This window comes from Ambystoma mexicanum, chromosome 7q, assembly GCF_040938575.1.
Source record: "Ambystoma mexicanum isolate Mex_15411 chromosome 7q, UKY_AmexF1_1, whole genome shotgun sequence".
Taxonomy (NCBI): Eukaryota; Metazoa; Chordata; class Amphibia; order Caudata; family Ambystomatidae; genus Ambystoma; species Ambystoma mexicanum.
Window position 1 is genome coordinate 725,843,977 of NC_090941.1, and position 12,934 is coordinate 725,856,910.

Below are 12,934 nucleotides of genomic sequence, written 5' to 3' on the forward strand. Positions count from 1 at the left end.
ATTAACTTTCTAACTTGATCCAACCTCTTTTTGACTTTCCTGCAAAGACTTTTATTGCATTTCCACTGTGTGATCTTGGGCACATTCTGCCTTGCTCTCTCCAAGAGTGGGCCTTGCCTATGAACTTTTTGCTCTACAGTAGACCCTGCCTTTCTTGAATTGCTGTGGTTCTTTAAAAGTGTTGGTACTGTGTGATTTTCCTATTCTGCCTTTTCTCTCCCTTTTTTAACAATTATTGGAGTGCCATCTATGGTTACGCGCTCACCTCTGTTTTGCTAAATAAGTGGTATATTAACCTAGACTTGTCAAATAATTAATTAGGGAGGTGTATATATTTCTAGTGGCTTTGTTGGAACTTGCCTGACGTATAAGTGCCAGTGTATTTTTACAAGTGTGTTTTTAAATAAATAATTATATACTTTTATACCAAAGCTCTGGTCAGTGTTTGCTTGTACTACTGTATTTCTAGCCCTATTGTGTATACTCTATATACTGCCAAACTCTTCTTGAGAGAAGTCTGACTGCTCAGCCACAGCTACCAGGTAAATCTGGGTGGTACAGACTGCTACCAATTGGGTTTACTGCCAACACCTGAAGTCTTAAGCCTTTTGCAGTGGTCCCTAATGGAACTGCACAGGTTTCTGCCTAACAACCGACTCCCAGACCGAGAACCCCCGGACTCACGACGACGATGCGGAGAGTCGCCCCTCGAATCGTCCGTCGAAAGATCAGTGGAACGCGACTTCCGGGGATTGGCCACCTTACCGACCGACAGCTGCTTCTTACGCTCCTGCAAGGCATTCGAAGTGAGCGATTGGCAGTCGACACAGTCGTCCGTATCATGGTCCAACCCGAGGCACCAGAGGCAAGCGTCTTGCGTATCTGTCAGGGACATCTTGGACCCGCATACCCGACACTTCTTAAACCCGGACCGTGGGGTGGAAGAAGCTGAAGACATATTCGATGGGAATAAAGCAACAGTTCGAAGAACCGAAAGAACAGGATTCAGTAGAATCGAGGCGCGCCGAGATCTCCGAAGCGAACACGATCGCGGAAAAAACGGAACTGAGGCTACGGGCGTCGTGCGCCCTACTTATAACATCCGGTGACGTCAGCTCGACGGAGGCCATCGAGGACGGCATATCGACGTCATCGACGCAGGACGCAGAAAGATTTTCCGAAGAAGCACAGCTGTGGTGATTACTGTCATAGATATGGAATACGTCAGAGGACCCAATCCCCTCGAAATATTGCGATACAAAAATATCGCCATATTTTTGTGGCGATATTGAGCCATGGGCCCTGCAGGGGACACCCCCGCAACCCCTGCTCCCACAAATTATCCCCCCAAAAAATATTCCCTATGGCGAGACAAACTACCATATGTACGGCGATATTTTTGGTAGGGATAATATGTATGGCTGGCCCGGCGCAAGAAGAGGAGTGCTGGGCGCCGAGGGCTGAGGTGTGGAGACCGGAGCCGGAGGCTGCAGAGGAGGGTAGTACGGAACCACCTGAACTGTGGGAGGCAGGGGAGCCGGAATCGAAGGAGCCGGCGTGGGCAGCAGGGGCTACACTGGGGCCTGCAACGCTGGAGCCATAGGAGGAAAGACTATGGGCACAGGCGGAGGGACCATGTCCCTGATAGCATCCCAGAGGGTGGCCTCCATCTGAAGAGATTTCATGAGCCAGAGGAACCTTTCCTCACTGGCCGGTGGGGTGGCAGGTGATATTGACGAGACAGCCGGCGGTTGCTGGAGCCGTTGCATATTCTGTCTAGTTGGTCGCAGGGGAAACCTGCCCTGTGGTAATGATGGATAGACTGTAGGCCACATACTTGGTTGACACCAGTCCCAGTTGACACCAGTCCTACCTTGACACTCGTTCTTCCACCTGCTCCGTTCCTCTGTGCGGTATTGGAAGAGTGCCCGTCTGGTCTGGAGGCCATATTGTCGAGCTGCAAGCCACGTGCCTAAGTCATGGTGGTATGGTCACTGGGCCCAGACTCCTCCAGGACTGCATGAGGCCTAGCCTGCACCTCAGGCCGAGACCTGGTAGGCGTGTCACCCTCGGCAGATCCGCCGGTAGTGCTGCGTGCAGGCCCCCCCCTCAGCCTTTCCGGTACCTCAGCACTGTCTTCGGCAGGATCTACGGACCCATTGGCCTGGCGGCCGGTAGCTGAATTAGCCTTGGTACTCGTGCTGGTATGAGAACCTGAGAGGTTTCTTTGCTCTGGCGTTTCCTTGGGGAAGGAGTCCTTGATCGATGCTCGACGAAGTCCTTCAAGTCCTCTGGAGGCGACCTCTCGAAGAGCTACCTCCATGTAGCCAGTCTGTTCTTCAGGGCATGCAAAGAAAGTGCATCGCACACGGTACATGCCTCCCATCAGTGGCTGGGGCAAAAGCACCAGAGGCAAAGGGCATGGGGGTCGGACGTAGGAAAGAGCCCCTCGCAGGCTGGACACCTGCTGAAGTCGACATACACTGGGGGGGAGCGTGGCGCCAGAGGACCGAGTACCTGATTGATAAAAGACAAAAAGACAGAAGTAAGTATCCGGGGAAGAGCCAGTGGAATTACATGGCCGAAGCCAAACCCAGGAGCGCTGGTGAAATCTGGCTGCTCCCGTCGATGTGGAAAAGGGGACTGAGGTGTGGCACCGGAGGGCAGGGTCAGGGGAGCGCATGCTCCCAGGGCCGCACCCCTGCGTGCCTCTAAATTTAAAGGGGAAGACGTTTTTTCTAGTGAAAAAGTTTCTGTCTCCCGTCCCTAGGAAGGGCTGCCCATGCAGTATGGAGGAAAGGGGACGGGACGTAAGAGCATCTTGTATATGGTCTGCGTGCAGCCAGTGTTAGGGAGAATTCTCATTCTATGGCTAATTTCCCTTAACTAGTAAGTCCCTCAGCAGCTGTGCTGAATTTCTGGAGTTTATTTTTTCCACCTGGTAAGCGTGAGCTTTTCCCCCACTCTTACCTGTGTTTTGCCATGTGTATTTCAACTGTTTTCGTGATTGTGGACTCTGGAGTACACCACTTCAGTAGCCCCACTCTTTGTGTGTTACACAGCACCTTCAGTGCAGTGACACAGGGTTGTCTTAGACTTCCCACCGACTCCATTTTCTGGGGACGACTACTGTCCCCCAGAAAAGTGTAAAGTTGCCATTAACTTTACATAGTCACTTTTACCACGGATCCAGAACACCCCATCTTACATGGAGCATTGGAGAGGGTTAATTCTTAGCCTTTTTTATCTGTGCCTCCCTTAACATTAAGACTTGGCTGGTGGCAGTGGTATCTACCCTAATTTTCCTACCACGATTATATTACATAACGTGATAACGTTTTAGGCTATTTTAGTAACCTCGAGTTTTAAACCCGCTTGTCCAAATACTTTTTATTTCGGCTCCGGCTGGGTTTAAGCGCCATTTCTTTTTGTTAATATACTTCTTGGGTCTTTCTTTGCGTGGCAAACCAGGTTTGCCTCCTTTGTTCGCCGACCTTTGGCAGGGTTCTGCAAAGCCCTCCTTTGGCGTCTGGGTGTCTAGGTGGGCTGAATGTGAGGGAGGGGTGTAGTCACCCCCTGCATAGGGTCTCCTTGGAGACCCAAGTTGCACTTTGTGTTGATTGGCTGAGGTGGTTGTCCGGGCTGGACAACCCCCCTGCTGAGTGATTGCCAGCCAGGCTGTGTGAATGGGGGATTTTGGCATAAAAGGCAGGACTCTTGGGCTAGATGACAGAGTCCCCATTGGAACTGCAAAGAACCGAAGAGAAGCGGAGAAGAAGACGGCTGCTGAAAGCCAGAGTGCCAGTGAAGCCCTGCTGCAGTCCTGAGCTATCTACCCTTCAATGACAAGAGAAGATCCAGTCCGGAGTCTTCTTCCCTTGAGCCAGGTGGGATCAACCAGCTCATCTTCCACAATCAGAGGATCCTCTTCGTGGTCGAAATCGCTGCACACTGCTGTAGTGGTCCGGATAGCTATCTGTAGAACCTCTCCTGTTTTAAAGGAGTGCACCTTTTATTTACCTTCGCTGCTGCTGGCCTCATCCCTGGGTAGTGCAGATCCCTCCAGACGTCCTCCTTTTTGTCCCCACGACTGAAGCTCCAGGAACCGTGAGTCTACAAGAAACTAACAGGAACAACTGCTGTGGCACCAGCTTCTTCAAAGAATAAGGTACTGTGTCCAGCTTCGAGGAACTAGGGTGAACCCTTTTCTCCTCATCCAAGGCTTGCCCTTGTCTTCCTTCCCTCTTATAACTTTTGCTTCCTCTGTTGACAATATCCAAGTACTCCTGGCAATCTTCAATCGTGAACTATCGGACTGTGTGATCCTCGACAACAGGAACCCGGTTCCACTTGACACTGGCGCAGGCCTATTGACTTATCTTCTTGTCAGAAAGTGTTCTCTGATTCTGCCTGCCTTGACAAAAGTATGGCCTATGATTTTTGTCCCCACCTCTCTTTTGTTAACTCAGATGCTAAGTGTGTTTTAACTACGGTAACATTTCTTCCTGCGGTTACGCGTATCTTTAGGAAGACTGAACTGTCATTACTGTCAAAAAGTGATCGCATATGTATTCCCGGTAACACCTTTTGTTTCATAACACCGGTCTGTCAAATCCTAACGTACATACCTTGAGTTGTTCTGCACAAAGAGAATTGGTTGTGTGTAGTGTATTTTAAGTGTGGTTTTACATTAATAGACGTGAAGTGTTTTACAAACAGATGGTCTAGAAATAAATGTACTTTTTCTTTTCAACCAAAAACCTTGAGTCAGTGTTTGCTTGAGTCACAGTAATTGTGGTCCTTTGTGTAATCTCTACTACTGCTCATTTGCTCTTCAGATAAGTATGGCTGCTCCGCTACTGCTACCACTTTAACAGTGTAGTACAGGCTTGTACCAAAGGTGAACTTGTATTACCACTTGTAGTCTTAATTGTGTGTAGTCATCCTTAAGGGCACTGCACAGGATTCTGACTAACAACCTTCCTCTAGGATGTCAATAAGGTCATAACCTTGCGCAGGGGCCACTGTTGAGTGTAGTCCCAGGGTGTCAATAACCCTTTCTATCAGAGCCCTGTATTTTGAAATATTGTGAACGTAAGGCTGGGACTGTTGACACTCGAGGTCAAGCAAAGAGTCCAGACCACTAGCATCTTGGAGGCCATGAGCTAGTTGTAGAAGCCTGTTTTGGTTGTCAAAATAGTCGACCCCTCCAGTACCCGAGAAAAACGGTTTGACATCTTGGTCATTGGCGTTGTAATGACCGAAGATACCAGTCATGGTCTCGAAAAATTCGGACTGGGGTTGTGGAGTAAAGACCTTCTCAACAACCGTCGACATCGAGGGTTTGTCCTTCGGCGCTGCCATGGTGGATGTTAGCGTTGACAGAAATCGATACGCCGTAGGGTCGACATCCTTGGACGCACAGGGGTACTCCAGCTTCCATGATATTTCTTTTGCCGTCGAAAGATTAATCGCTGCCGACATAGTCAGTACTGGGGCACTAAAGGGGTGCCGCTCTTGGCTCTGAGGCATGCTGCGTGCGGGTGGGAGCGGCGCCCACTGCAGCATGCTGCTTGAACATTGCCAGCATCAAGGTTTTAAACTCCTCCCACTCCTGGTGAGTAGTAGGCCCAGCCGACGACTTACCTTGCTCCGTCAACGACTCAGAGTCCCATCAATGGCGCCTTCTCTTTTTTCGGGACCAGGAAGAGTGGCTCCTCGAGTGCGACCTTTTCTTCTTCCGCCTGTGTTTCTCGGGGGTATGCCCCACAGTTTCGGCCTCTGAAGACCAAACAGTCGACCGCGCCAGAGATTTTGAGGGCAGTCGACCCATCACAAGTTTAGTAGCTCGGTCGCAAAGGGATTTCAGCTGCATCTTGGAGCACAACAGCAACCAGTCAGTCCTGTGACCCGTGCCAAGGCACCAGAGACAACTTGTGTGGGAAGGTGAGGGACATCTTGTTGCCACAGTCAGAACACTGCTTGAAACCGGACACCCTTGCGACCAACATTGTGCGTCAAGGAATTAGAGAAGAAACAAGATGTATGATGAAAAAAACATCGAAAGAGTCAAAGCTCTGTATTCCCAAGCAACATGTTAGAGCACAGAAAAAGAGGAACTGAGGTTGGGGCGTAGAGACGTGGTACTTATACGACACCTGATGTGATGTCAGGAGCCGACGACCACAGAGCTGGAGGGAATATCCATCAGCTAAGGAATCTGCAGGAGAAAAGAATTCCATTAAAAAGAGATATTGTGAATATATTGAAGTTTCTTGTTCATATTTGTTGAAGCTTTTTGATATACAGCTTAAGAGATTTATACTAAACTTGCATTTTGACATCTTGGGAATTTTTTATTATATAGGAGCTTGCACTAGCGTTCCTTATGAAAAAAAAACGGTTGAATGTGTGGTAGTAAGATAGAAACAGCTAGACCCGTTTTAACAGCATGCACACACATGACCAGTTCCTATTGGAAGGGATTTTCTAGATTTGTTACTACCCTGTCAAGTATAGAAAAAGACCAATGTTGGGTTAGTGTAAACTCTGCTGAGTCACCAGTCATTACGGTAGCTTCATACCATGTATGGAAAATAGATAAAAGGCAACTTAATGCTAAAGTAATCAACGTAACAATCTAGAGTACAGAAAATTGGTATTTTCTTAGGATAGTAGATGGAAAGAAGTAGACTTTAAGATGTTGTGGGTCTGTGTGTGAATAGATGATTGTTTTATGAATTTTCTACCTCATTTTAAATTAGTGTTACTTAACTGTATAATGTACTGTAATGCTGATAATTATGTATATGTGATTTGAATACGTGCAGAGGGTTTATGTTTAAACCAAAATGCACTTAATACATACATTAAAAAAAAAAAAAAAAAAAAAAAATAGACCTGAATGTCGGGGGCAAATGCATATGTCCAGATCAAGGAATGCCTATGAATGATAGACTTTGTACCCACGGTACTATACACAAAGTCTGCCATGTCTGGGCCCGACAGGAGGCTCAGACAGGCTGCCTCGTTCCCAACTAAGTGCAGAGAAGTAAAACCCCCTTCATCTCAGATTCTCTGCAGCCTCAGAGATCAGACCTCACATGCAGTGTATGTTGCCAGGACATTCCCAGCCATCAAAGCCAGGCTGCAAAGAACAAACACTGTACAACTAAACGCATCCGTTTCTTGTTATCCCTGGCTACGTTAGCAAGTGGCCAACTAAGTAGCCACCACAGAGGTCAGAATCACCAGGCTCTTGGACATTGAAAAGAAGCCTGGATGCGTTGGCGGCAGAGAATTCTTCCTTACCAAGTCTCGGTCGAGACCAGTTTTAATCCACACTACCATCCATTGGGCAGCAACCGCCAGGTTAGATGGCACAAGGGTCTCTTCTGGAGGACCCTCTTCCAGAATGTCCGTATTGTCAAAAGTAACTACTGGCTTAGTCAGTGCTGTTAGCCCACAGCATCAACTATCTTAGCAATGGACTGTTGGAAGGACGCATGCAGTTTTCCATAAGCAGAGGCCTATATAAAATCCAGCTCTGGGTAAAGTGTCCAGTCCCCTGGCATCCTTCAGAATGCAAAGCAATTCAGAAAGGGCCACACGCAGATTTTCAAAATCCTCTGGGAACTCCTCCAGCTCACCTGAATGCAAGGGTTCCACCGCATAAACAATTGGCTCAATGTTGCCAACAAATCTGGCCAGGTTGTGCCAAAGCCCAGGAAGCCTGTACTTCAATACCAGGGCTGAACCACACCGCACTTGAGGGGTGCAGGCACCAATACTGGCACCAGAGATAAGCCAGCAGGTGTGAGGTTGTGGCCAGAAAAGGATCCTCTCTTGACTCATCCAAGTGTGATGGGACCTTGTTCTGCTGCCAGCGCAAGGACCTTGGAGAAGATGTTCAGCATCTACTGCCCAAAGGCATCCCACCTCTTGGTGGTGGAGGAAGAACTGTCTGAAAATGGTATGTTAGGAGGTGGAGACTCGACAGAGGTATCTGTTATTGTTGGATTGAGGAGGAGAAAGACGAAGAAGAAAGCTGCATTGCCACACTGGGAGAGTGGGAACTTTTTGTGGGACTGTTTCTTCAATTTCTTTTCCTTACAGTCTCAGTCCAGAGAGCAAGGGGACTTCTCACCAGACAGACTTGGTTTCCAGAATCCTCTTGTAAGAAGAATGAGCATGATCCTGATCGGGCAACTAGAGTGTGCCTCCCACCCTTGTGGAAAAAAGTAAAAAACGTTGCTGCACACTCCCAAATAGCCTTTGGGCACATGCATTGGCATGAACTGTAGTCATCCAGGACATATCCTACACCATGGTAGAAAAGGCACACCTCGTGGGGGTTGGAAACCGACGTGAGCCATGCAAAATCCGAACAGGGTTTGAAGCCAACCTTTGGAATTGACATAACAGTTATAAAAAAGCAATTCTAACCAGACTATTTACTGAGCAGACAAAAGGAAATGAGCTGATGAGTTGCCAAAGGTTTCATACAACACTGTCCCTGACATGTCTGCCATCATGGCACATAACAGTGCCGAGCGGCGCTACAGGGAGCCCCCTTAGTGGCTGAATGCTTCAAAGAGCAGCTTGTGCAGGAAGATTTACAACTAAGATGAGGAATCTGTGGAAGGTAGGAATCCATTAAAATAGGAAAAATCCAATAGCTTTCTATAGATAAAAAAGCACTTTGAAAAACAAAAGCGTTGTCACATTTGTGTGTGTTTTACTTACTAATGACTGTACACTGCATAGGCTTTTCACAAACTAGTTTTTCAAATTCCTCAACCACTTCTGTGTTCCAGTTTGGTGATTGCATTAATGGCTCAATGTGTGCAAGCTGGCACCAAATTCCCTGAGAAAGAAAAGCTGACTTAAAACCATATTGAATAAAAAGAAATGAAAAAAAGAAAAAACAGAACTGAACAACATCAAGATCACTATGGGATTTACCAGGTACAAAAATAAAAGATTGCATCACTTCATTTACAACCTGCTTAAATCGGTAAGATCCAACCAAACCAGCCTGTCCGACAGAACTGTACAAACCCGCCAACTCAAGAATGTCCTGCTTGTTGCTCATTCGGAAGCTCATCCAGGTTTTGTCTGCCATTCTCAACCCGCCACTAAATTTTGCTTAACTAATGGCCATTGATGCAGATGAAGTAAATGTAATCACATATCTTACCCATAAGGCATATAAATGGCCACATCTTCGATAGAGCTATCCTGCTGTTGGCCAGAATGAATGCCAAACCCACAAACGTTCAAGAAAGGTTGCATCCTTTCTTGTACTTAATCAATACCAGTGAATATGCCTTGGGAGATCTCATTGAATAGACCAGCAACATTCCAAATGTATCGGTTCACCAACCACCCAGAATCCAGTAACATGAGGCTGGTTCACACCATGTGGAAAAAAGGTTTTCCTCGTGTTAGGGAGAATTCTCTTATAAGGCACATTTCCCAACCCTAGTGAGTCCCCCAGCAGCTTTGCTGGATTTTTGGGGTTTGTTTTTTTTCCCCCTGCTAAGAGTGAGACTCTTTTACTCCCACTCTTAGGCATGATTTGAGGTGTGTCTTTGACTTGTTATGTGCTTATGGGCTATGGGGTTTCTTTTTACTTCATAGGGTATCATCTGTTTTTCTGATTGTGTGGTACACAGCACCCTCAGTGCAGTACCACAGGGGTGTCACAGTGACCCCCAAACATAGACTCCATACCCTGGGACAGACTACTGTCTCCCAGGGCATGTAAAGTCAACATTGGCTTTACTAGTCCAAAATTGTGAACAGAACCAGTACAAACCATCATATTTTGGAAGTACTGGTAAGGGGTAATTCGATTGCCCCTGGGTCTGTTTTCAAGGGGGCACTGTCCAGTCCCCCCTTGCCGAGTTTCTGGCTGGTGGCAGTGGTTACCACGCAAAATATTCCACCGGAATATTCTCTATGGGAATTTCCTATTCATTTTAAACGCACCACTTTTTGGTGCAATGTTAAAGATACCGCCGGGTTATTTATTTAATATTAAATCACCGGTTGGGTCTTTTTGCCAGAACTCAATTCTAAAATGGCGTTTGTGTCCGTCTCTGTAACTCTGACCAAGGTCGAGCCCTTTGTTCCACTATTTTGGCGGGCTTCTCCACAGAAGCCCTCCAAGTGGTGCCACTCTGTCTGGGTTCCATAGGAGGGGTGGAGGGGGGGAATAGGCACCCTGGACTGCGTTGCCTTAGCAACCCAAGCCGCACTCTACTCGATTGGCCCTGTGGTGAGCCGCCCGGCTCATCACTTGGCATGTGTGATTGACAGCTAGGCTGATGAATTTGGGTTTTTCTGCATAAAAGCAGGGCCTATGGGACTGGAACTTCAGAAGTCGCCACAGGACCTAAGAATCCGAAGAGGGACGAAGCTGAGTCATCTGCAACGACGACACCACCGGTGAAGCCCTGCTGCAGCTACCTCACCACTTTCCCAACGACAAGAGAAGATCTTCTGCTGGACGAGTCTTCTTCCTCTGAGCTGGTGGGACCAACCAGTTCACCCTTTTTCGCCTTCCAAAGACAGCCCTTGGTCGAATCGCCCGTGCCAAGAACCCCGGCGGCCGGATAGCCAAGCTCACCACTTTTGACTGCGAATAAAAGGACCTCACCTTTTAATCGGGAACTCCGCGGCTGGTTTCATCCCTGTGCAGTGCAACGACTCCAAGTTTCCTCCTCGATGAGATCCTCTCTTCCCCTGGTCGGAACGACGTACTGCAACCACTGCCAGGAACAACTGCCCCCGCTGGAGAGTCCTTTGTCTTTAAGGTACTGTGTCCTGCCTGGCCTCCCCTTTCTACATATTGCTAAAGGAACCCTTAAATCCTTGGCTTCTAAACTGGGTTGGCTCCAGGCCTTCTAACTATATCTTTTGACTCACCCCAACCTCTTTTTAACACTCTGCAAAGACTTTCAGTGCACTTTAAACCGTGTGATCCGGGGCACATTTCGCTTTGCTCCATATAAAGTGGGCCTGGCCTATGAACTTTGGGTATAACCTGCCTTTCTCCCCTTGCTCTGAACTCTTAAAGTGTTGGGAACTGTTTTATTTTATGTTCTGCCTTTTCTCTCCCTTTTTAACCTCAACTATTGGAGTGCCATCTAGGTTAAGCACTCACTTCTGTCTTAACAAATAATTGTGCTTTAACCCCGACTTGTCTGATAGTTATCAAGGGAGGTGGGTATACGTACCTGACTGTGTTTTAGATTACTTTTCATTGAGAGTGCTAGTGTATTACCTAAAGTGTGTTTTAAATAAATAACCATATACTTTTATACAAAGCTCTGGTCAATGTTTGTTTGCTCTACTGTGTTTTGACCCTATTGTGTATACTCTGCATACTGCCCTACTCTTCTTGAGAGAGGTCCGACTGCTCAGCCACAGCTACCAGGTAAATCTGGGTGGTGCAGACTGCTACCAATTGGGTTTACTGCTGCTCCTGTAGTCTTAATCTTTTTGCAGTGTTCCCCAAGGGAACTGCACAGGATTCTAACACCTCGAGACATGTATATCAGATATGAAACCAATTCCAAAGGGTCTAACTTTGATGATTATAATACATTTATTTCGACAGGCATCAAAGAATTGTATCAAAACATACATGCAGATAATAATACATAAATAGAAACTTAAAACCCTAACATCTAAAGTTAAAAAGGAGAAAAAAAACATATGAAGCATTAACAATTCATCCCAGTCATAGACCTGACAGTATGTTATGTTATAAAATGTATATAGCGCCAAAGCCATAAGGCATCTAGGTAATCAAGTGCAAGTCAACAGAACAAGTGCCAATAATCATTGTGCAAAATTAGTGATCAGGTAATGTGCTGCAAATTCGTGGGGAATTACAAACTACAAGAGACACAAAGTTGAACTTTTATCCTTTTCAATAGAGTTCTAGTTGTATAGTGCACAATTATTAAAACATCCGGTATTAGACTAGCAGCAAATTTCACCCACGCTCACCACGATCTAAAAAGAGATTAAAGAAACTACAAAAGTTATATTCCTAATCTCAACTAGCTGCCATAGTAGTAATAATTAACTGTACTCATGCAAACAGTCAAAAAGATTACTTAATATGTGCTTCTACTTGCTGTATCGCTACCTTGGAAGTTTCTCCTACTTGCTAGGTCTCCCAGGTCGGGGTGTTTCTAGTTACTGCTGACTCTCTAGTCTGGGAGTTACCCCCACTTGCCAGATGTCTGAGATTAAGGTATGTATAACTCGCACCACATCTGTGGACACATGCCATAGGCACAACTCCCCATCCATGCGCTCTAGAATGCAGCTATGGCAATGCAAATCTGGTCTAACACCTCGCGCATCCGCCCACTCTGAAACCCCTGCGGTACCCCAACACCACAGCCATTAGTATACAGCGACAACCTTTGAAAACGAAACATACATTTGGTTTAGCTGGGCACACATGTTCTCCCGCGCTACCACTACATACGTATCCACCAACAGAACCCACCCACGTGCCTGACCTTGGCCGCTTATTGGGGCCCAGCCAACCCTCCTAAATCCTAACCTTGCAGTGTGCACACACGCATCTTAAACGTAACTCTTAGATTCTCCCATACATGGACTTTGGTCCCCGAGGGCGTTCAAACCACAAAGCGCATTGAGTCCATACAAATGGGGAAATGGCGCTATATAAATGACGATTACAATAAAGATGCCTTTGAATTATAACATCAATCACCTAATTGTCAAGTTTTACCTCTTTCCATGCATCTCTCATATCTCAATATCAAGCTTTCTTTCATTAAATCGTGATGGGTTACAAGGTCTAAGGCACAGAAAATATTCTGTATGCCTTATTTTAGTATAAGAGGCTTCAGCCAACGGGACCTGAAAGATTTATAAAAAGGGG

At 46.7% G+C, this 12,934-nt stretch overlaps 1 protein-coding gene across 1 annotated transcript in view; it reads right to left on the reverse strand.

The window, feature by feature from the left end:
• Nucleotides 1–12,934, reverse strand: part of RNF17 (ring finger protein 17) — a 3,777,565-nt gene that overhangs the window by 1,578,397 nt on the left and 2,186,234 nt on the right. The window contains exon 22 of the mRNA XM_069639339.1: nt 8,746–8,866. Coding sequence (XP_069495440.1) covers nt 8,746–8,866 — 121 coding nt within the window. The remainder of the gene's footprint in view (nt 1–8,745; nt 8,867–12,934) is intronic.